Source organism: Dendrobates tinctorius, unplaced genomic scaffold (assembly GCF_039654945.1).
Source record: "Dendrobates tinctorius isolate UK_male_01 unplaced genomic scaffold, ASM3965494v1 ptg000158l, whole genome shotgun sequence".
Classification (NCBI taxonomy): domain Eukaryota; kingdom Metazoa; phylum Chordata; class Amphibia; order Anura; family Dendrobatidae; genus Dendrobates; species Dendrobates tinctorius.
Genome location: NW_027361825.1, coordinates 34,379,444 through 34,403,727, shown reverse-complemented (window position 1 = coordinate 34,403,727; position 24,284 = coordinate 34,379,444). Strand labels below are relative to the sequence as shown.

The 24,284-nt window shown below is 41.9% G+C and overlaps 2 protein-coding genes across 5 annotated transcripts; one reads left to right on the top strand and one right to left on the bottom strand.

Annotated features, from left to right (window-relative positions):
• Positions 1-1,141: 1,141 nt before the first annotated feature.
• Positions 1,142-14,300, bottom strand: ACTMAP (actin maturation protease). 3 transcript variants are annotated; one of them, XM_073549259.1, is made up of 7 exons: positions 14,235-14,300; positions 9,782-9,989; positions 9,013-9,081; positions 3,335-3,459; positions 2,903-3,032; positions 2,516-2,595; positions 1,142-1,841 (listed from the first exon to the last, which is right to left on the bottom strand). In XM_073549259.1, the coding sequence occupies exons 2-7, from the start codon at positions 9,982-9,984 to the stop codon at positions 1,543-1,545; spliced, it is 906 nt and encodes a 301-aa protein (XP_073405360.1). In that variant the 5' UTR covers positions 9,985-9,989; positions 14,235-14,300; the 3' UTR covers positions 1,142-1,542. The 3 variants fall into 3 exon arrangements, with proteins under 3 accessions (XP_073405360.1, XP_073405358.1, XP_073405359.1); XM_073549257.1 differs by lacking the exon at positions 14,235-14,300 and adding an exon at positions 13,623-14,215; XM_073549258.1 differs by lacking the exon at positions 14,235-14,300 and adding an exon at positions 13,623-14,212 and having other exon boundaries at positions 2,516-2,586.
• A 23-nt stretch (positions 14,301-14,323) lies between these two features.
• SNRPA (small nuclear ribonucleoprotein polypeptide A) lies at positions 14,324-24,284 on the top strand. Of its 2 annotated transcripts, none has more exons than XM_073549260.1 (7): positions 14,324-14,482; positions 14,628-14,711; positions 22,387-22,559; positions 22,670-22,843; positions 22,912-23,091; positions 23,540-23,628; positions 23,862-24,284. In XM_073549260.1, exons 2-7 carry the CDS (start codon positions 14,639-14,641, stop codon positions 24,019-24,021), a joined length of 849 nt encoding a protein of 282 aa, XP_073405361.1. In that variant the 5' UTR covers positions 14,324-14,482; positions 14,628-14,638; the 3' UTR covers positions 24,022-24,284. The 2 variants fall into 2 exon arrangements, with proteins under 2 accessions (XP_073405361.1, XP_073405362.1); XM_073549261.1 differs by having other exon boundaries at positions 14,414-14,551.

Below are 24,284 nucleotides of genomic sequence, written 5' to 3'. Positions count from 1 at the left end.
CTGGTTATGAGGCTCCATAGTCTTTCCAAACAGCCACCGCCAGGTCACGCAGCGTGCTGCACAAGACCCGGTCGATTTATATGAGCGGTAACGTTAATGATATCATAGTTGTTCAGTGCCACCGGGTCTCGCACAGCGTGACCCGGCAGTGACTGTTTGGAAAGACTATGGAGACTCATGGTGAAGGACAAAAGACTTTTCTTTTAATAAAGTGACAACCAGGGGAAGTGTCTTTGTTTTACTTCTCTGTGTTTTGTGTGTATTTTCTTTTCAGGTTTCCATTCGCTGGACTACATTGGACTTAGCAGGATTTTATTGACTTATTTATTTTTTAATAATGTGGTGAACCAGGGAAATTGTCAGGGAGTGTTTATTTACATAAAGTATTTTTGGGGGTATATTTTTAATTACTGTGTAAGTAATGAGGGTGTTTGATAGACCCCTCTCCATTACAAACACCAGGGCTTGATGGGAACTGTGTTTTTGGACAGATCACAGCTGACATCCACCCTATGTGCCAGAACTGGAGCATCTTATATGATGCGCCACTTCTGGGGTGGCTGTGTGCTGGTAATTTTAGGCTGGGAAAGGTCCAATAACTAAGACCTTCCCAGTTTCATAATATCAGCTCTCCGCTATATGCTTTACCTTGGCTGGTTATTAAAAAATTGGGGGGGGGGTGACCTCACGTCACTTTTTTCATTTATTTATTAGGTTAATACACGTACAGTAAATTACACACTCAAGGCACTAATTATATATCTCATGGATATCTATCTATATTTGCAAATCTTTAACATCTAAAAATGTCATCCGTGTGCATGTGTGCGGCATATATTGTCATCCATGCTGCCAGAAAAAACAGACATGTCTATGTGTGGGTCACACGGTCTGTGTGGAAACATGGACATGTGCGCAGCCCCACAGATTATAATGAGTGTGCATGTGTATGTGTCTCTGGTATGTGTTAAAATGGACGCCACACATATCGGAAACACGGAGGTGTGAAGAGGGCCTTACATGCAGTGGCTGGATGCTCCTACAGACCTAGTCCTGTGTACAGCTGAGGTGGATAATCGTAGAAGGATGAGTAATAGTTTTTTACACACTTTTTACCTATAGAGATGTAAATAGGAAATGCTTGAAGTCTTGATCTTTTATTTCTGGAAAATCTTTTGAAATCAGAATATGGAGCCAATATTTTACCCGATACTCTAAGGCCTCATTCAGATCTTCATTATTCTCACATATGAGAAAAACGGACTAATTATTTTGATTGGAATTTGATTAGAGTTTGATCAGACCTTGATCCCAGTGTGCTTCGAATGTCATCCGTTCTTCTCGTATGTGGAGAGAAAAAAAAGTCTCTCAGCCTTCTCCTATGTGAATGTCCGTGATGTCATCTGAGTTTTTCTCGGACCAATTGACTATCACCGGTACGAATGCTATCCATCAAAATCACGGACAGCACTCGAACGTGAAAATCGGACGCCTAAAAATGATGCACCTAATAGTGACGGCCTTTTTAAGAAATATTATGTTTCAGTGTTTGAGAAGCAAAGTTTTGCCACACAGCCCGGCTTGTAAGCCCCCTTCGGGAACCACATACACATTGCCATCACAAGTTCTCTTGGGGTCCAGATGAAGTAGTTGATTATTGCTGCGGCTCAATGACTCGTATTCCCACAGCTGGTAGCGGCGGCTCTTGCCTTGCTTCGCGATGAGGTAGCGTTGCTCTATGTCATCTGTATTGAGAGTGGAGGCACCGGGTAGTGGCAGGAACAGTCCGGAGCCGTCAGGGTCAGGATCAAAGGATCCATTCTGTATTCCAAGAAGGACCCCTGAGTATAAAGTATGATGCTATCAATGGACGCCAGACTTGAGAATATTACATATACATAAATGTTGTAATGATTAAGAGGGACTCTCCTAATAAATGTCAGATCATGAGCTGGATAATTTACGTGTAATAGTCAGGCCTCATTCACACGTCAGATTTTCGTGTACAAGTGTTATCCACGTTTTCCCCCAAATATCACTCGTACTTGTGATAATCTAGGGTAGGGGGCCATTCAGATGTCTGTGATTGTTCACGGAATGAGAAGTCAGCGGAAAATCGCAGACATGTCCGATTTTGAACCGAGGGGTCGAATCAAAATTGGTAAAGCAAGTCTACTGGTCAGTGAAAAAAAAAAAGACTGCACTCAGATGACATCCGAGTGTGATCAAATTTTCACGGACTAACACAATAGCGAAGGTGGAGAACGTTTTTTTTTAAAATTTCTCCAAATATGAGAAAGTTGGATGACACTCGTACCGATCAAACCCTGATCAGAATAATCAGTCCATTTTTCTCGTACGTGGAAAAAACGGACATGTAAGTGAGCCCTACATGTCTCAGGCCGTGGGATGCAGCACATATGTTGGTGAGAGCTGCATAAACTGGAAAAAGTTGCAAACCATCGTGCACATATGGTGTGTGCAGAACTTTGTCAGCCATTAATAATTTCCTTACCTGAAATAACTGCCCAGTGTGCCCGATGTCCGTCTCTCTGGGAAGGCTCGTGATTGAAGTCCTCATCATATCTGTACACGCTGTTAAATACTTAAGTACACAAATATTTCTGATAAAATTCAATATCCAAAGCAAATGAAATGTTAATCTAGGGCTATAAATCACGCTGGTCTATGGCTGGGCAACGTGATAAGGGTTAATTTTTACTTTATATATGACTGCTGCCACCTAGTGGCTAAAAAGAAGTAAGCTGCCTATAGAATACATCCATTTTTTATTTTGATTTATCTTCATACTGTTAAGTTGAAGAGAGTAAATTTAGGTAGAGGAATAGTAAAAGGAGACGCATGGCCAGTCGTTTTAATGTGTTCCTATAGAAAAGGATACGGGATGAGGACAGGAAGCCCGGCAGTGAGGTGACCCAGGATTCTCTCTCTGTTCTCTCCTTCCATTCCACCTGTCAGTAGTTCACAGTGACAGCCAAAAACTTCCTCTGCGAGGCGGGACATGTTTTCAGCTGGGACAGAAAGAAGAATTAGTGTCTACTATGGCACTCAGAACTTCTTACCCTATAAAGCAGGAAGGATTATTAGAGACCTATCAGAGAGCAGGATCGAATAGATCCTATACACATTCACTTATTAGGGATCTATCACCAAAGATATATGTAGGGCAGCTGTCAGAATGTCAGGGCAGCCGTGGAGAATATGCATTCCCTGCATGAGATACACTGCCCTACAGGGTAATTGTTACTTATGAAATTCCCTCCTGTATTACTCACAGGCATAGAGCAGTAATATACCCACAGACAACGCTCACCTGAGAACATCTCCCCGTGGACGGTGTATCCTCTTGAAGTTGCCACTTGTACGATGTAGTCGAGTGTCACCTCCTGGCTATTGCTCAGTATTCCCCCTGCCATCCACAAGGCAACAAGTCCGCACCTGCCAGGACATTATGTGGATCAGGGTGATATACGTTGTTCTAACAAACCTTTATTTAAAAAAAAAAAAATCAAGTGGATTTTGGGGGGCATCCTGTTTAGGCTCAGTTCACAGTTATACTTTGCATTTCGTTGGACGTCGTATACGCTTGAAATGGAAAATCCTATGTCCACACGTACTGTATAGGGCAGCAATGGATAAGACATAGTAAGAAAAAAAATATTTCCTTAGCTACATTTTGTTGGGTTTACCTCGTATTGCAATTTCTTTGGATGTGCAAACCCCCCCCCCTTTTTTTGTCCACTATTTATGAAAGACGTATTGAAAAAAAAGGGTTTTCTTTTGCACTATACATTTTAGACATACTGACATGTGCAGTACTACTACTGCGAACAGCTGTACGTCAGTATATCTAAAATGTATAGCCTGTCTGTAGATAGGAAAAGAATAAAAAGGTACACTACTATTACTACGTACTGCTGACTAACAGCACTACCACTACTATGTACTGCTAACCAACAGCACAACTACTACTATGTACTGCTAACCAACAGCACAACCACTACTATGTACTGCTAACCAACAGCACAACCACTACTATGTACTGCTAACTAACAGCACTACTACCACTACTATGTACTGCTAACTACCAACACCACTACTACTATGTACTGCTAACAGCACAACTACTACTATGTACTCCTAACAGCACTACTACTACTACTACTATGTACTGCTAAGTAACAGCACTACTACTACTACTATGTACTGCTAACAGCACTACTACTACTACTATGTACTGCTAACTACCAGCACCACTACTACTATGTACTGCTAACAGCACTACTACCACTACTATGTACAGCTAAGAGCACTACTACCACTACTATGTACTGCTAATTAAGAGCACTACTACTACTATGTACTAACTAAGAGCACTACTACCACTACTATGTACTGTTTAAGTAACAGCACTACTACCACTACTATGTACTGCTAAGTAACAGCACTACTACTACGATGTACTGCTAACTAACAGCACTACTACCACTACTATGTACTGCTAACTACCAGCACCACTACTACTATGTACTGCTAGCAGCACTACCACCACTACTATGTACTGCTAACAGCACTACTACTACTATGTACTGCTAACAGCACTACTACTACTACTATGTACTGCTAAGTAACAGCACTACTACTACTACTATGTACTGCTAACAGCACTACTACTACTACTATGTACTGCTAGCTACCAGCACCACTACTATGTACTGCTAACAGCACTACTACCACTACTTTGTACTGCTAACAGTACTACTACTACTATATACTGCTAAGTAACAGCAGTACTACTATGTACTGCTAACAGCACTACTACTACTATGTACTGCTAACTACCAGCACCACTACTACTATGTACTGCTAATAGCACCATTACCACTACTATGTACTGCTAACAGTACTACTACTATGTACTGCTAAGTGTTGTGAATTCCCTGGCTCAGACTTCTGAGCCGAAGCTCCCCCTGCTCCCTCCGGTGGTTACTTGAGGTAGTGGAGCTTTCCAGATTGACAGAGGTCTGACACCTGATGATGATGATGACGATTGGAAGTCTGGGGTTACTGATTGGAGTATTTAAATCTGCAGACTTACTTCATTCTCTGCTGGTGATTTCTTTCCTGTGCATTCTGAGGTCTGATGTCTCCTGCCCTGATCCTGCGTTGCTCAGCTAAGTGCTTATTTGCTAATCCTTTGCATCTGATCTGTTTTTGTCTCTCTCTGCTTGTTGTGCGGGTTCAGCTTGCTCCTCTGGGGGGCTGTGCTGGACCACCGCTCCATATGTTACTGCTTGTGTCAGTTTGTTCAGTCCCGTTATATTGGTCTCTTTTGCTTTGCTTCTAGTTCATACCAGAGTGCTGATATAGTGGGGGCGAAGTCGTGTGACTTCAGTGTTTTTTTGTACATCAGACGTGTGGGATTTTTCAGGGTTTTTTGCGTGATTACAGACAGTGTCTTTCCTTTCCTAGCCTATCTAGTCAGTTTGGGCCCCATCATTTGCTCAGTCTATTTTTCTGCCTGCGTTTGTGTTTCATCTTGTCTCACCGACAATATATGTTTGGGGGCTATCTATTCCTTTTGGGGTCTGCTCCGGGGCAGTTTAGATTTCTTGCTTTAGGCTTAGTTAGCTCTCCGGCTGTGCCGAGGCGTCTAGGGCATCGTAGGTACACTCCACGGCTACTGCTTGTTGTGTGGATAGGATCAGGGGTCTGCAATCCGCTTAGTTACCAACCTCTCTGGTTTTCTGGTGGCTTAGCCTGTACCTGCCATCCTCCTCGGTGACCCATTCATAAAAGCTAAGTAACAGCACCACCACTACTATGTACTGCTAACAGCACTGCTACTACTACTATGTACTGCTAAGTAACAGCACTACTACTACCTCTATGTACTGCTAACAACACTACTACTACGTACTGCTAACTACCAGCACCACTACTACTATGTACTGCTAACAGCACTACTACCACTACTATGTACTGCTAACAGTACTACTACTACTATGTACTGCTAAGTAACAGCACTACTACTATGTACTGCTAACAGCACTACTACTACTACTCTACTACTATGTACTGCTAACTACCAGCACCACTACTACTATGTACTGCTAACAGCACTACTACCACTACTATGTACTGCTAACAGTACTACTACTACTATGTACTGCTAAGTAACAGCACTACTACTACTATGTACTGCTAACAGCACTACTACTACTACTCTACTACTATGTACTGCTAACTACCAGCACCACTACTACTATGTACTGCTAACAGCACTACTACCACTACTATGTACTGCTAACAGTACTACTACTACTATGTACTGCTAAGTAACAGCACTACTACTACTATGTACTGCTAACAGCACTACTACTACTACTCTACTACTACGTACTGCTAACTACCAGCACCACTACTACTATGTACTGCTAACAGCACTACTACCACTACTATGTACTGCTAACAGTACTACTACTACTACTACTATGTACTGCTAAGTAACAGCACTACTACTACTATGTACTGCTAACAGCACTACTACTACTACTCTACTACTATGTACTGCTAACTACCAGCACCACTACTACTATGTACTGCTAACAGCACTACTACCACTACTGTGTACAGCTAACAGTACTACTACTACTATGTACTGCTAAGTAACAGCACTACCACTACTATGTACTGCTAACAGCACTACTACTACGTACTGCTAAGTAACAGCACTACTACTACTATGTACTGCTAACAGTACTACTACTACTACTACTACTATGTACTGCTAAGTAACAGCATTACTACTACTATGTACTGCTAACTACCAGCACCACTACTACTATGTACTGCTAACAGCACTACTACCACTACTATGTACAGCTAACAGTACTACTACTACTATGTACTGGTAACAGTACTACTATGTACTGCTAAGTAACAGCACTACTACTATGTACTGTTAACAGCACTACTATGTACTGATAACTACCAGCATCACTACTACTATGTACTGCTAACAGCACTACTACCACTACTATGTACTGCTAACAGCACTACTACTACTATGTACTGTTAAGTAACAGCACTACCACTACTATGTACTGCTAACAGCACTACTACTACTACTATGTACTGCTAAGTAACAGCATTACTACTACTATGTACTGTTAACAGCACTACTATGTACTGCTAACTACCAGCACCACTACTACTATGTACTGCTAACAGCACTACTACCACTACTATGTACAGCTAACAGTACTACTACTACTACTATGTACTGGTAACAGTACTACTACTACTATGTACTGCTAAGTAACAGCACTACTAATATGTACTGTTAACAGCACTACTATGTACTGCTAACTACCAGCATCACTACTACTATGTACTGCTAACAGCACTACTACCACTACTATGTACTGCTAACAGCACTACTACTACTACTATGTACTGTTAAGTAACAGCACTACCACTACTATGTACTGCTAACAGCACTACTACTACTATTTACTGCTATGTAGTAACAGCACTACTACTACTATGTACTGCTAACGGACAGCACTACTATTATTACGTAATAGTGTCTTTGATCAGAGTCCAGTCAGTGTCCGTTTTCACCATCAGAGTTTGGTCTGAGTTACAGCAGGTTTTCTTAGATGAAAAAAGAAACTGATGGAGGTTTCTCAACCATCTCATATCACACAGTCCGTGAAAAACAGAAGGCACAGGGCTGGCATCCGAGTACTGTCCTATTTTTCATTGACCCTTAAGCTTGCATTGGTGAGTGAGATTGATCCGAGACTCAGATCAAAATCGGACATCAAACTTTGTGATTTTCTGTGGACTACTCAGACATGAAATATACATAGAAGTGTGATCAGCCCCACAGACTATATAGGGTATGAGATTCTATCAAAAAAACATGAATAGGACATGTACGAGAAAAAATGACATGTGAATGAGCCTATAACTGACCGGCACCACTTCTAATAGTATGGGGCCTCATTCAGACTTACAAGTGCTGTCCATGGTTTTGACGGATAGCACTAGTACCTGTGATATAAGTGTGGCCACTCACGTGTCTGTAATTTCGAGAGGTCTGTGGAAAATTGAGGAAACATGTCCGATTTTGATCTGCAGGTCGGATCAAAATTGTCAATGCATGTCTATGCATATGTGAAAAATCAGACACCCGAGTGCGATCCAGTTTTCAAGGACTGTCATCAAGGAGAAGGTGGAGAAACTTTTTTTTTTCTCCCTGCAAGAGAAAAACTGATGACACTCTGACCACACTCTTATCAGAATAATCCGTCCATTTTTCTCGTTCGTGAGAAGAACCGACGTCTAAATAAGCCCTAATTTTTTTCTTTTATTAAATAATAAAAATGTGTAATAAGTTCAGAAACTTTCTCATTTACTTTGTGTATGTGTTTTTTTAGAGCCCTCTTCTTCCTATATATGCATGAAAACATTTTTGTTTTTATCCAAAGGCCAAAAAAGTCTCTACTTGATCATGTCCAACTCACAGGAGCAATCCCCGTACACAGTAATGAGCTGTGCAGCTCTACATATGATCAGGATGCGTTTCCATCCATAGACAGAAAATTGAGAAATTGATTAAAAAAAAATTTATATTAATAAGTTGCAAAATCTCCTATCATGAATGTGCTGTATTCATCTAAATCTGAATAACCCTTTAATAAATGTGACTAGAGTTGAGCAAAAAGATTCAGAGGACGCTGGTCTAGCGGCCATGGACCAAACCTTCTCGTGGCTGCTGGCATACCCAGCTCTGTTTCTGGTTAGGTGGTCAGGCACAACACATAACATCGCGCTAGGCCTATTAATCAGAAGAGGAATGTCGAAAAGTAGGATGAGGTTTGCAGGGCTCTGGTCCGGCGGCTATGGACTACCAATGTGGATGCTACATCTGGGTCATGCCAATCATTTTGTGACCCATTTTTACTGCTTTCTTGCACTTACTGCGGACCCTCCTGTATAAGGGATGGGATATGCTGGTTATATAGAAGCCATTTTAAATGTCCACTAAATCTGAAATGCAAAAAGACAAAAAAAATGATTAATCCAATTCACAAACAAAAGCCGTAAACCTGCTGCAACATGTAAGGTTTACTTATGGTCTACTGTCCTTCATGTTAGACGCTATTGACATCACCTTGAGCCTGACAAAATGAAAAAGACTCTCCATTTTGCCTCTGTAAGGAACATATATAACAGTATACCTTTTTTTCTTTTATTAAAGGGCAATTTCCATCTTAATAAATGGCTATTGTAATTACAAGCAATTTTGCCATTTACTGCTTATAAAAAATGTCAGCCGTTCTTGAGATAGTAACTCTTTTCTTTTACCAGATAAGAATATCTCTCACCCTATGGCTAGGTTCACATTAACATATAGTGTCCATATTTTATGGCCCGTGATATGGCGTCAATTCCCGGAACGTCGGTCGCTCTCCTGACCTAATAATGTAATGTATGTCTATGAGGCTGTTAGTCTGGGGCAGGACCCTCGCCCTCAGGCTGGGAACTGTGGCTGTTCTACTCTGGTGTGAATAAGGCCTACGTCAGTACACGGGTCAGACTGGCTGAGTGGGGACATTTTTTCTAATGGCTTTCTATGCACAGACTGGATCTGCTCTGTGAAGAGCAGCCGTGGGTTAAATCTTATGTCACCTGTTGGAATGAGCAAAAAGGAAAAGTTTCATGATCACTGCCTCCAAAAATCACTCACCGTTCCTGTTGATTCTTGATCAGCCGTTTTAACTCTTCGCATCCTCCAACTGATGGGTCACTGTTTTCTGCCACTTTCTTATAGAACTTGCATTTTACCTGAGGTGGAGGAAAAGGGCAAAGGACTGGTGGCGGTGGAGGTGCCTGTGGTGGTGGTGGCACATGAATAACGTCTGTGCAGGCTGCGCCATCCTCCTCTGACATGAGTGCTAAAGAGATATCAGGAATATGATCAGATTATGGAAGAGAACTGGGTCCAGTTTCAGGTGATAACCTCTTAAATAGAATTATTACAGGCTATGATCAAATAGATTGTCAGCTGAATGATTGGCTGAGCGCTATCTCTCCTGACACCCCCATATACAGTAATGCTGGGGTCCGGGTAGAATCAGGAGCATCATATGTAGTAACAGAAGATATTTTACTCTCGCTGTAAAAGCTGGGATCAGGCTGGGTAGCCACAAGTGGCAGGTACTACGGTGCAGACCATGGCCAGTGACTGCATGATTATAGAGCACTATGACGCTGACCCCTGGAATTGTGCAGCCATTGCACACTCAGACTTAGGCTTCATCCAGATCTTCGGCGTGCTCGAATAATATGTTTATGTCCCTGCGGCTGCATGTCTCACAAGCAGGGATTACCTCTTTGTTAGACATTATCTGCATGTGTTGTGGGTGTCGAACAGCCTCGGCGATTCACACATATTTTTCGAGCACGCTAAAGACACTCAGTCAGCACCAGAGCATGCTCAGATAACACCTGATCCCAGCACGTTCCCTCATCACTACTTATGACATGTTTAGCCCATGTGTCATTTTTTACTGCCAGTGTTTTATCAGTATTCTTCACATTCAGAAAAAGATGATGGAGGTCTCCCGAGTTTCTCCTATCACAGTCAGTGAAAAACAGACAGCACTATGATGACACTGGCCTGAGATGCCATCTCTGAGTTTCTCACTGACTTAGAGACTTGCATTGGTGACTTTGATCTGTAATTCAGATAAAAAATAGACATGTCTGTATGATTTTTCTTTTAGAAACACGCAATCAGCTAATGCACGATATGTGATTACCCCCACAGACTGACAGACATCTGAATGAGGCCTTACACATGGCTGGCCTGAGTCCAGCAGAACTTATCAGAACCACAATACTGTGGCTCAGGAGTGGCCATTGCTGGCGATGCCCCTCTATGATGTCAGCATGCACATACAGATCATAGGAACAGGAGTTGTCTTAATAAAAGAGAATATGGACACCTCTGTCTGGAGCCATCTTCTTTACTTAAATTAATGTCATTTTTGCATTCGTGTTACATTAAAGATTTTCCACCGTTTGGCTTTTACAGCCTCTTTGCTTCCCTGCACATTGCTGGGTGCTGAATGAGTTATCTGATAATCTATCAGTGAGCTCCGTCCCATCAGACAGGGAGTTGGTAACTTTTATCTGTCTTTTTTATTTAATCTCAGCTGACTTATGACCAAGGTGGATAAAAGAGTCAGGTTCTGTTCACATATTGTGGTTAAGTTTTTATTTTCCGAAATGCGTTTTTGTCATTGAGACAATGTAGTTTTAAAGGATTTATAGTGGAAAACTGTATCCTGACTGCAACATGTTGAAAGCAGCCCTAGAAAGTCTCCAGGTCCAGATGAATTACACCCCAGAGTACTGAAGGAGATAGCAGAAGAAATTTTTGAACCCCTCTCTATAATCTTTGAAAATTCTTGGAGAACAGGAGAAGTGCCAGAAGACTGGAGAAGAGCAAATGTTGTTCCTATCTTCAAAAAGGGGAAGAAGGTGGACCCAGGTAACTATAGGCCGGTGAGTCTGACTTCTATACCAGGAAAGATCTTTGAACAAATTATTAAACAACATGTATGTCAATACCTGGATAAGAATGAAGTGATTAAACAGAGTCAGCATGGGTTTGTAACTAATAAGTCATGTCAGACTAACTTAATTTCCTTCTATGACGGTATCACTGATTGGGTGGATCAAGGAAATGCTGTAGATATAGTATATCTTGACTTCAGCAAAGCATTTGACAAAGTCTCTCATACAATCCTTATTGAAAAAATGATTAAGTATGGAATGGACAAGGCAACTGTTAGGTGGATTCATAACTGGCTTAGTGATCGGACCAAAGAGTGGTCGTAAATGGCTGCACATCCAGTTGGAAGAATGTCTCAAGTGGGGTACCACAGGGCTCTGTCCTGGGCCCTGTATTGTTCAACATCTTTATCAACGATTTAGATGAAGGAATTGAGGGTAAACTGATTAAATTTGCTGATGACACAAAGCTAGGAGGGATAGCTAATACTAGAGAAGAGAGAGAGAGGATTCAAAAAGATTTAAATAAACTGGAGAAGTGGGCAGCAACTAACAGAATGGTTTTTAACAGGGAGAAATGCAAAGTACTACATCTGGGCAATAAAAATGGAAAAAGCATATATAGAATGGGAGGAATAGGGCTAAGTGACAGCACATGTGAAAAAGACTTGGGTATACTAATAGATCACAGACTGAATATGAGTCAACAGTGTGATGCAGCAGCAAAAAAGGCAAATGCAATTCTAGGATGTATTAACAGAAGCATACAGTCTAGATCACGTGAAGTCATTATTTCCCTCTACTCCTCTTTGGTCAGACCTCATCTGGAATATTGTGTCCAATTTTGGGCGCCACATTTTAAAAAAGACATCAACAAACTGGAGCAAGTTCAGAAAAGAGCGACCAGAATGGTGACCGGTCTGCAAACCCTGTCTTATGAGGAAAGGTTGCAGGATTTGGGAATGTTTAGTTTGCAAAAGAGAAGACTGAGAGGAGACTTAATAGCTGTCTACAAATATCTAAAGGGCTGTCACATTGTAGAAGGATCAACTTTATTCTCATTTGCACAAGGAAAGACTAGAAGCAATGGGATGAAACTGAATGGGAGGAGACACAGATTAGATATTAGAAAAAACTTTTTGACAGTTAGAGTGATCAATGAGTGGAACAGGCTGCCACGAGAAGTGGTGAGTTCTCCTTCAATGGAAGTCTTCAAACAGAGGCTGGACAGACATCTGACTGGGATGATTTAGCGAATCCTGCTTTGAGCAGGGGGTTGGACCAGATGGCCCAGGAGGTCCCTTCCAACTCTACAATTCTATGATTCTATGATTCCTGTCGAGAACGAGCTCACTGATAGATTCTCAGATAACTCATTCTGCAGACAGCAAAGATCAGGGAAACAAGGAGCCTGTAAAAACCAAACGGTACAACATTTTTAATGAAAGGCAAATGCAAAAATGATTTTTAGCCCCAAATATATGCATTTAAATACAAAAAATGTCCCAAGGTGTTGGATCTTATTTGTTCACAGGTAAGTACATAGGCCTGTTTCACATATCCGTTTTTCCCCATCAGTCAAAATCCGCCGTTTTGCAAAAAATACGGATCCGCCATTTTTCTTGGCGGATCCGTTTTTTTCCCCATTGACTTGTATTAACGGCGGATCATGACGGATGGTGGATGGTCATCCGTTATTTTACGGATCCGCATTTTCCCCGGCCGGATCCGCATTTTCTATTGCGCATGCCCGGGAGAAATGCCTGTGTCGGAAATTTAACCCTAAACTCAGTTCTCTCTCTCCCATCCCAGGGCAGCGGTTCCTTTAAAATTCTTCCTTCGCCGGATCCGTTAAAACAACGGTCTGGTGCCAAACGTTGTTGTCAGTATAGCAACGGATCCGTTGTCCGCCATTTTAGCGGATTTTAACTGATGGAAAAAACTGATGTGTGAAACAGGCCATAGACAAAACCAGTGATTTTTTAATTATATAGAACTAGATCACTTACCCATAGCCACCAGTTCCCCCTTCTATACTTCTTTCTGTATATAATAGCTGCAAACCTATCAGGTTGCTATGGGCAACTACTCCACTTTTCCTAAATATTTTATGTTTGTAGAAACTATTAGTTCAAAGATCAATGTATGTGTCCAATCTAAGGGCCAGAAGGTGTTTACAGTTGTCTGCACATGAAAACACAGCAGTTGCTATTAGCAACCAATCACATTAAAGCTTTTAATGTTCCAGGGTGGGTTATAAAATGAAAGCTGAAATCCGATTGGCTACAATAGCATTACAATACAATGGAGTAGTTTGCAAAGAGCTACCAATCACATTACAGCTTTCACATTTGCAGGATGTTAGAAAATGAAAACTGAAATAGGATTGGCTACATTGTGGGTTAACCCAGTCAAGGTTATTAACAGCAACCAATCAGGTTACATATTTCGCTTTTTCAGACTGTATAATGAAACGTGAAATCCGATTGGCTGCGCTTTACAAGCATTTTTCGTAAGTCTCCCCGCGAGTACGCCATGCAAACACCCATGCGCCATAAAGCAGCGAACAACGGATAACATGCTGCAAAGAAACAGTAAAGAATGAATGAAATAATAGTCACGTTGTTAACAGTCTGCTCGTGGCTGCGGCATATGATTGGCACTTCGCCCTTTGCGGAGTATTATTGGTGCATATGTATCACGTGTCGAACGTAGGCGACGAGCGCACGTAAAAGGCATGATGTGCTGACCAATCAGAGGCGCCATAGTGTGACACGGTGGGTGTGGCCAGGCGGAGGGATATCGTTGAGTCCTGTGTAGAGTGCGGCGTGCGCGGTTACAGTGAGTGGATCCCGGAGTGTCCATACAGGTGCGGCCTGGGCGGGGGACGCTCTGCACTACAGCCGTGTGCTCCAGAGCTGTAATCACAGTCCCGCAGGTTTCATGTATAATGGGTGCAGTGTGACCACTGGGACTCTCCTTTTGTGTTTCGCCTCATCTGTGTTTCCTTTCAGCTTCCTCAAACATGGCCGTCCAGGAGATGAGACCCAACAACACCATCTACATCAACAACCTGAATGAGAAGATCAAGAAGGACGGTGAGTGAGGATCAGCCATGGTAAAACAAAGTCGCACCTAAAACAGAGCAGCTAGTTTGTAAGCATTTCTGACAGTAAATACACATCTAAAGGTGCTATTGTCATGAAATTCTCACCAGATGTCGGTAACATAACAACTCATCCAATCCACACAGGCACAGAAATCATCATGGCTGTCCATTAACTCTTTACTGCCAGCTGATGTACTATTCCGTCAGCTGGCAGTATTCCCCGCTTTGAGGTGGACTCCGGTGGTGAGCCCACATCAAAGCCGGGACAGGTCAGCTGTTTTCAACAGAGCAGCACCTCTATGTAGCAGAGGCGATCGTGCTATGGCAGCTTCTAGCCTCCCATGGAAGCATGCCAAAAGTAAAAAAACAAAAACATAAGTTCAAATCACCCCCCTTTTGCCCCAATCAAAATAAAACAATAAAAAAAAAATACACATTTGGTATCGCCACTTTCAGAATTGCCCGATCTATCAATAAAAAAAAAAAAAAAAAAAAAAAAAAAAGATTAACCCGATTGCTAAACGGCGTAGCGATAAATAAAAATCTAAACTCCAGAATTACTTCTTGGCTGCTGCGACATTGCATTAAAATGCAATAGTGGGTGATCAAAAGACTGTATCTGCACAAAAGTGGTATTAAAAACGTCAGCCCGGCGCGCAAAAGATAAGCCCCCACCCAACCCGAGATCACGAAAAATGGAGAAGCTACAGGTATCGGAAAGCTGTGCAATAATTTCTTTTTTATATTTTTGCAAAGTTTGGAATTTTTTTCACCACTTAGATAAAAAAGAACCTAGACATGTTTGGTGTCTATGAACTGGTAATGACCTGGAGAATCATAAAGCAGGTCAGTTTTAACACTTTGTGAACCTAGTAAAAAAAAAAAAAGTGTGGGATTGCACTTTTTTTTTTTTTTTTTTGCAATTTCACCACACTTGGAATTTTTTTTCCCGTTACCCGACATGCTAATACAAATGGTATTGTTGAAAATTACAACTCGTCCACCACAAATAAGCCCTCACATGGCCATATTGAAGGAAAAAAAAAAAGTTATGGCTCTGGAAAGGAGGGGAGCGAAAAAAACGCAAAACTGAAAAAAGCTTCGGTCATTAAGGGGTTAATTATGTGTAATAATGAGAAATGATACAGGGAAAAGTACTGAACACATGAGAGGAGCAATAGGCCAAGGAAAGTCATGACACCAGCTGAAATCTCAGTGGTTAGAAAGCAATTTTGTCGCTTAGGGAAAAATATCAGTTGGTTCAACTGATGACTTATAAATAGAATCCCAAAAAGATAATGCCTAGAGGCAGCTTCTAAAAGTAAACATAAATCAAAGTGGAAAAAGAAGCTATATATCAAAAAGTGTAAAATTGCTAAATTTTATTGAGACGATATTAAAGTGCAAAATATGCAAAAAGCCACTCAATCAAGGTAAGTAGACCAATAAATATAAAAGATACGAGTAATTTGTGGGAAAGACCTCATTGAAATAAGTATGATTGGCTTATATTAATCAGAATAAATACCAATTTAAATCCTAAACATAAGGAAAAAAACACCTCCCCATACAATATTATATCAATATAGGTCCCAAGATATAATGTATAACAATGGAGACCCCTCGAAAAAGCATCTCACGAAACGCGTGTCGGCTACCGCCGCCACCACTTAAGGTAACATAGGGACACCTCCTTTATATACATATATATTTTCTTATAATCAAGGTGACCAGGTTATGTCTCTAGGCTGCCTGCTCTGTGGATTTTCTTTTGCTCACTGCTGTTCTTTGAGCTACATTCCTTTCTGAGCCTTTTTTGCATTTAGTCTCCATTGTTATATATTTATATCTTGGGACCTATATTGATATAAATCATATAATATTGTATGGGGAGGTGTTTTTTCCTTATGCTTAGGATTTCATTTGGTATTCTGATTAATGTAAGCCTACCATACTTCTTTCAGTGAGGTCTTTCCCACAAATTACTCGTATCTTTTATAGGCTTTTTTGATATTAGTCTACTTACCTTGAGTGAGTGGCTTTTTGCATATTTTGGTCTTATTTTGCATTTTTAATGTGTAAATTTTTTTTTTTTTTTTATTGTCGCAATAAAATTTTGTAATTTTACACTTTTTGGCATATAGCTTCTTTTTCCATTTTGACTTATGACTTATAAATAGGTGTCTTATTACCAAGGTGCCGCTCAAGAAACATCTCATGATGGGTAAAACTAGTGAGCTGTCTCAAGACCTTTCCAACCTTATTGTTCCAAAACATACTGATGGCATTGGTTACAGAAGAATTTCTAAGCTACTGAAAGTTCCATTGAGCACTGTTGGGGCCAATTAAATCAAAGTGAAAAAAACAATTGCACCATAAACAGGCTACGACCAGGTGATCCTTGCATAATTTCAGACAGAGGATGGAAAAAAATTATCAGAAGCGTCCTTAGAAATATATTTACTTAGAAAATTGGTGATGTAATCAATACTTATTTCACCCCCTGTATATTGTGTGTAGTTCGGCCTATGGAAGGATATATATATTTTTTTTTTTTTTTTTTTTTTTTTTGCTAATCTGGCTGTATCTTAATACCACTTTGGAGGACTTATGACGTACCCCATGTGTGGCACAGCAGGCATCCGCCCAGAACATAGCGGGTTCAGCTCCTGAGCCTGCTCCATACATCCATGTTCTCCCTGCGATGTACTATAGTATCTTGGGAGGGGAAGGTGTACAGGGCTTCAGAGCACTTGTAAGAGCAATGTGCATTGGGGAAAATAAAATTTTAATGTTCTCAGTCCTGCTTTTAACCCTCTCCTGTATAACCCGATTACCGTATATACTCGAATATAAGCCGAGATTTTCAGCCCGTTTTTTTGGGCTGAAAGTCCCCCTCTCGGCTTATATTCGAGTCATATACACCGGGGGGTCGGAGGGGGTGGGGGTGTCAGGTCATACTTACCCGTCCTGACGCTGTCTCTTGAGCCCCCAGCTTCTCCGCGCTCTCTGTTCCTGCCTTCAGCGGTCACGTGGTGCTGTTCATTAAAACTCATGAATATGCGCATATTCATGAGTTTTAATGAGCTGTATCACATGACCGCTGAATGCAGGAAGAGAGAGCACAGAGAAGCTTGGGGCTCAAGCGACAGCGTCAGGACGGGTAAGTATAGCGATACTCACCTGTCCTGCGTCCATGGCTGCTTGCTGCTGTCTGTCATCGGTCAGTGACTTCAGACAGCAGAGGGCGCGGTGACGTGATTAGTGCGCGCCGCGCCCCCTGCAGTCTGAACGTCACTGACTGATGACGTGGCAGATAGCTGTGAGCAGCCATGGACGCAGGACAGGTGAGTATCTGACACCCAGCGACGGAGAGGTGAGTATGTCATTTTTTTTTATTTTTACATGCTGCAGCAGCACATGGGGGAATAATCTTTAGGAGCTTCTAATGGGGGCAGTATATGGGGGAATAATCTATGGAGCTGCTTATGTGGGCAGAATATGGGGGAACAATATGGAGCTTCTTATGGGGGCAGCATATGGGGGAATAATCTATGGAGCTGCTTATGGGGGCAGTATATGGGGGAATAATCTATGGAGCTTCTAATGGGGGCAGCATATGGGGGAATAATCTATGGAGCTGCTTATGGGGGCAGTATATGGGGAATAATCTATGGAGCTGCTTATGGGGGAATAATCTATGGAGCTGCTTATGGGGGCAGCATATGGGGGAATAATCTATGGAGCTGCTTATGGGGGCAGCATATGGGGGAATAATCTATGGAGCTGCTTATGGGGGCAGTATATGGGGGAATAATCTATGGAGCTTCTAATGGGGGCAGCATATGGGGGAATAATCTATGGAGCGGCTTATGGGGGAATAATCTATGGAGCTGCTTATGGGGGCAGTATATGGGGGAATAATCTATGGAGCTGCTTATGGGGGCAGTATATGGGGGAATAATCTATGGAGCTTATGGGGGCAGAATATGGGGGAACAATATGGAGCTTCTTATGGGGGCAGCATATGGGGGAATAATCTATGGAGCTTCTTATGGGGGCAGCATATGGGGGAATAATCTATGGAGCTTCTTATGGGGGCAGCATATGGGGGAATAATCTATGGAGCTGCTTATGGGGGCAGTATATGGGGGAATAATCTATGGAGCTTCTAATGGGGGCAGCATATGGGGGAATAATCTATGGAGCTGCTTATGGGGGAATCTATGGAGCTTCTAATGGGGGCAGCATATGGGGGAATAATCTATGGAGCTGCTTATGGGGGAATAATCTATGGAGCTGCTTATGGGGGCAGCATATGGGGGAATAATCTATGGAGCTGCTTATGGGGGCAGTATATGGGGGAATAATCTATGGAGCTTCTAATGGGGGCAGCATATGGGGGAATAATCTATGGAGCTGCTTATGGGGGCAGCATATGGGGGAATAATCTATGGAGCTGCTTATGGGGGCAGAATATGGGGGAACAATATGGAGCTTCTTATGGGGGCAGCATATGGGGGAATAATCTATGGAGCTTCTAATGGGGGCAGCATATGGGGGAATAATCTATGGAGCTGCTTATGGGGGCAGCATATGGGGGAATAATCTATGGAGCTGCTTATGGGGGCAGAATATGGGGGAACAATATGGAGCTTCTTATGGGGGCAGCATATGGGGGAATAATCTATGGAGCTGCTTATGGGGGCAGTATATGGGGGAATAATCTATGGAGCTTCTAATGGGGGCAGCATATGGGGGAATAACACTGGTCAACAGCATTTTTGGTGCCAAAGATATTTCATCGAATTTAGGGTATTTTTGGGGTGCTGATTCTGAATATGTCATCAGTTTTGCCAGATTGGCTCAAGTTTTTGAGATTTTTGGTATCTTATTTATAGCACTTGTTGGTAAATGCGACGCATCATCTCATTAATTTCTTTGGATTAGTACTTGAACTGAGCAGTTCTCAATATAGTTTTGTGTTAATTAGTGTTCTAAAAGTTTGTTCATAGCTTGATTTTTGCACTAACTTTATGTTGTTGTCTGTTTTCCAGTGAAAAGCATGAACTCATCAAGAAGAAGTTGTCTTAACGATCCAGACTCATTCTGTTACATTTGTGGTGAATACACACTGCCAAAACATAGAAGAAACATAACAGACTTCGTAAAAAAAGTGTATTTTGCCTATTTTGGGGTTATGCTTGGGGACCAAGACAAGTTTTGGGCACCACACATAGTGTGCAAAGCATGTATCGAATTATTACGAAAATGGAGCAAAGGACAAAGAAAAAGCTTCAAATTTGGTGTTCCAATGGTGTGGAGAGAGCCAAAAAATCATCATGATGACTGTTATTTATGGTAAACACAGGTACAGGCACATCTTCACAATGAGGGACAGGCCTTCTTGCAGATTCCATGTTACTCCCATTTTCGTTTCTTATGCTTATTGAATCCTTGCACTTGCACTGCACAGAAATAACAGTCATCATGATGATTTTTTGGCTCTCTCCACACCATTGGAACACCAAATTTGAAGCTTTTTCTTTGTCCTTTGCTCCATTTTCGTAATAATTCGATACATGCTTTGCACACTATGTGTGGTGCCCAAAACTTGTCTTGGTCCCCAAGCATAACCCCAAAATAGGCAAAATACACTTTTTTTACGAAGTCTGTTATGTTTCTTCTATGTTTTGGCAGTGTATATTCACCACAAATGTAACAGAATGAGTCTGGATCGTTAAGACAACTTCTTCATGATGAGTTCATGCTTTTCACTGGAAAACAGACAACAACATAAAGTTAGTGCAAAAATCAAGCTATGAACAAACTTTTAGAACACTAATTAACACAAAACTATATTGAGAACTGCTCAGTTCAAGTACTAATCCAAAGAAATTAATGAGATGATGCGTCGCATTTACCAACAAGTGCTATAAATAAGATACCAAAAATCTCAAAAACTTGAGCCAATCTGGCAAAACTGATGACATATTCAGAATCAGCACCCCAAAAATACCCCAAATTCATTAAAATATTTTGGACACCAGAAAAAAATTTTTTTTTCGTTGACCTGTGTAATCTATGGAGCTGCTTATGGGGGCAGCATATGGGGGAATAATCTATGGAGCTGCTTATGGGGGCAGTATATGGGGGAATAATCTATGGAGCTGCTTATGGGGGCAGTATATGGGGGAATAATCTATGGAGCTTCTAATGGGGGCAGCATATGGGGGAATAATCTATGGAGCTGCTTATGGGGGCAGCATATGGGGGAATAATCTATGGAGCTGCTTATGGGGGCAGTATATGGGGGAATAATCTATGGAGCTGCTTATGGGGGCAGTATATGGGGGAATAATCTATGGAGCTGCTTATGGGGGCAGCATATGGGGGAATAATCTATGGAGCTGCTTATGGGGGCAGCATATGGGGGAATAATCTATGGAGCTGCTTATGGGGGCAGTATATGGGGGAATAATCTATGGAGCTGCTTATGGGGGCAGTATATGGGGGAATAATCTATGGAGCTTCTAATGGGGGCAGCATATGGGGGAATAATCTATGGAGCTGCTTATGGGGGCAGTATATGGGGGAATAATCTATGGAGCTGCTTATGGGGGCAGTATATGGGGGAATAATCTATGGAGCTTCTAATGGGGACAGCATATGGGGGAATAATCTATGGAGCTGCTTATGGGGGCAGCATATGGGGGAATAATCTATGGAGCTGCTTATGGGGGCAGCATATGGGGGAATAATCTATGGAGCTGCTTATGGGGGCAGTATATGGGGGAATAATCTATGGAGCTTCTAATGGGGGCAGCATATGGGGGAATAATCTATGGAGCGGCTTATGGGGGAATAATCTATGGAGCTGCTTATGGGGGCAGTATATGGGGGAATAATCTATGGAGCTTCTTCTGGGGACACCATATGGGGGAATAATCTATGGAGCATTTCCCACCCTAGGCTTATACTCGAGTCAATAAGTTTTCACAGTTTTTTTGTGGCAAAATTAGGGGGTCGGCTTATACTCGGGTCGGCTTATACTCGAGTATATACTGTAGTAATTTTCCAGTATCAAAACGACTAAGACTCTTTAATCTGGCATTAGCTAGAGCCAATGGCTTTCATGTTATTGATATTATAATATAATATTTTTCTAGATTCTCAGGATGGTATAAGTCAATGAATTATCTAAAATAAAATTTTATGGTTGGTGCAATTTGGTTTGCAAATCCCATTCCATCTGTTATCTGTGGCTACTAGATGGGAGACCCGCCGGTATCCATGGCTCTTCTTTTGATTCGCCTAGTGCCATGTCACGTGTGGGATCATGCCAGGCGAGCTAGTCAAAAGAACCACATATGCCATACGGTGAGAGATGGTACACAGGGCACCTGTCCAATGGCTGATGGACCAGGATCCAATGAATCATTTAGTTATTGGCGCTCTAAGGAAGTGGAGACACATAGGATTCCTCTTGTCATCTTTGTGCAGTGTCCCTTACACTTAAGGTTTCCAGTTGGGCCAGGACAGTCCCTTCCTGAGTCCTCTGGGTGCAGGTGGGGAGCTGCGGCGCATGATTTGGCTTCATGGATTATAAGTTGCAGGACGTTTATGGCGGCTCAGTCTGACATTACATTTTCTGTTCCCCATAGAGTTGAAGAAGTCTCTGTATGCCATCTTCTCCCAGTTTGGACAGATCCTTGATATCTTGGTGTCTCGAAGTCTGAAGATGAGAGGACAGGCATTTGTCATCTTTAAGGAAGTGAGCAGTGCAACAAATGCCCTGAGGTCCATGCAAGGATTCCCCTTCTACGATAAGCCGATGGTTGGTATTACATTTCATAAAGGGGCATCACTAACCCATTCTGCTGTCTGGCTGTAATCTGCACTGAAAAATATCTAAGTAATCCAGAGTTCGTTCTTTTTTTCATTCAGAGAATACAATATGCAAAGTCTGACTCCGACATCATAGCTAAAATTAAAGGGACCTTTGTGGAGAGAGACCGTAAGAGACAGGAGAAGAGGAAAGTCAAGGGGCTGGAAGCTGCAGCTGCAAAGAAGATTGTTCCTGGTGCTCCCATGGTGGCAGGCTTACCAGGGCAGATGCCAGTGAGTTCTCCTACTGATGTTTTGTTCCTGCTTTTGTTCTGGATCTTTCTTATAAATTTTCTTTTTAGGGAATGCAGAACATCCCTGGAATGAACCAGGCACCTCGTATGATGCATATGGCTGGACAGTCGCCATATATGCACCATCCTGGCATGATGCCGCCACCAGGAATTGCTCCAGGACAGATGCCGCCAGGTGGTATGCCACACGGGCAGATGATGCCAGGACAAATGGCACCAATGCAACCGGTGAGCAGACTACAAGAAGTTTGTTTTAATTTTACACTGTGTAGAAGAGATTTGTGCCACCATCACTAGGGCACAAGCCAATTCGCCACTCATAAAATATTATAGCACAGCATAAAGAGGCTCTAACCTGTGCCACACTGAAGAATCCCTGGAAGGAAGGTTCCTTCTGGTATTTTCCTCTTTTGCTGCACTTGATACCACCCAACGTGTATGATATTACAACATTTCCCCATGCAATGGGCGATCTCGCCCCTCATTGTGTAGGGCATCTGACCACTTTACACACAGATTAGTGCTGGTGTGTGTTTTTTTTTGTGGTTTTTTGTTTGTTTTTTTCTGCAGCTATGGGCAGCCCCTTTTTTAAGTTTCATCTGTCTTATGCAGTCTTCTGTATTGTGCCTCCTATAATTGATGACTTTTAACATATTCATTACATCTTGTTCCTCAGTTATCTGAAAATCCACCAAACCACATTCTGTTCCTGACCAACCTGCCAGAAGAAACCAACGAGCTGATGCTGTCCATGCTGTTCAACCAGTGAGTATCTCTAGCGCCCTCTCCTGGTATCAGGGAAGTTATCACTTTTGTATTAGTCTTTTTAAATTTCTGAAAATGACCTTGTTTTTTGGCCATGCAGTACTGTAGACAAGCTTATCGCTGTCTAGTATGTGCGTCCTGCCACACTGGTTCACTTCCTTAATGCTCAACGTTATTTAATAAATATATATATATATATATATATATAATTATTTATTTTTTTTTTTTTTAAGGTTCCCTGGCTTCAAAGAAGTCCGTCTCGTCCCTGGACGTCACGACATAGCCTTCGTGGAATTTGACAATGAGGTCCAGGCGGCTGCTGCCAGAGAGTCTCTACAAGGATTCAAGATCACCCAGAGCAACTCCATGAAAATTTCTTTTGCCAAGAAGTAATTGTGCACCGCTGGGTGTAGGAGCATCGCAAGCATCCGCCTGTTCCGGTAAAACTGCTGACTTGTCTTATAATTGGGTTGCAGCAAATACTGATTGGACTTTTTAATTTAAATTTGAAGCCCTTGTTCAGTGCTGAACTCTCATCTTGTGTTGGTGAGTATGGCATGGTTCCTTTTTTTATATGCATCAGAAGCATTGCACCCAGAGTCTGATTGCCAGACATTATACCTGGAGCTTGTGAATAAAACTTCTTTTTTTATATG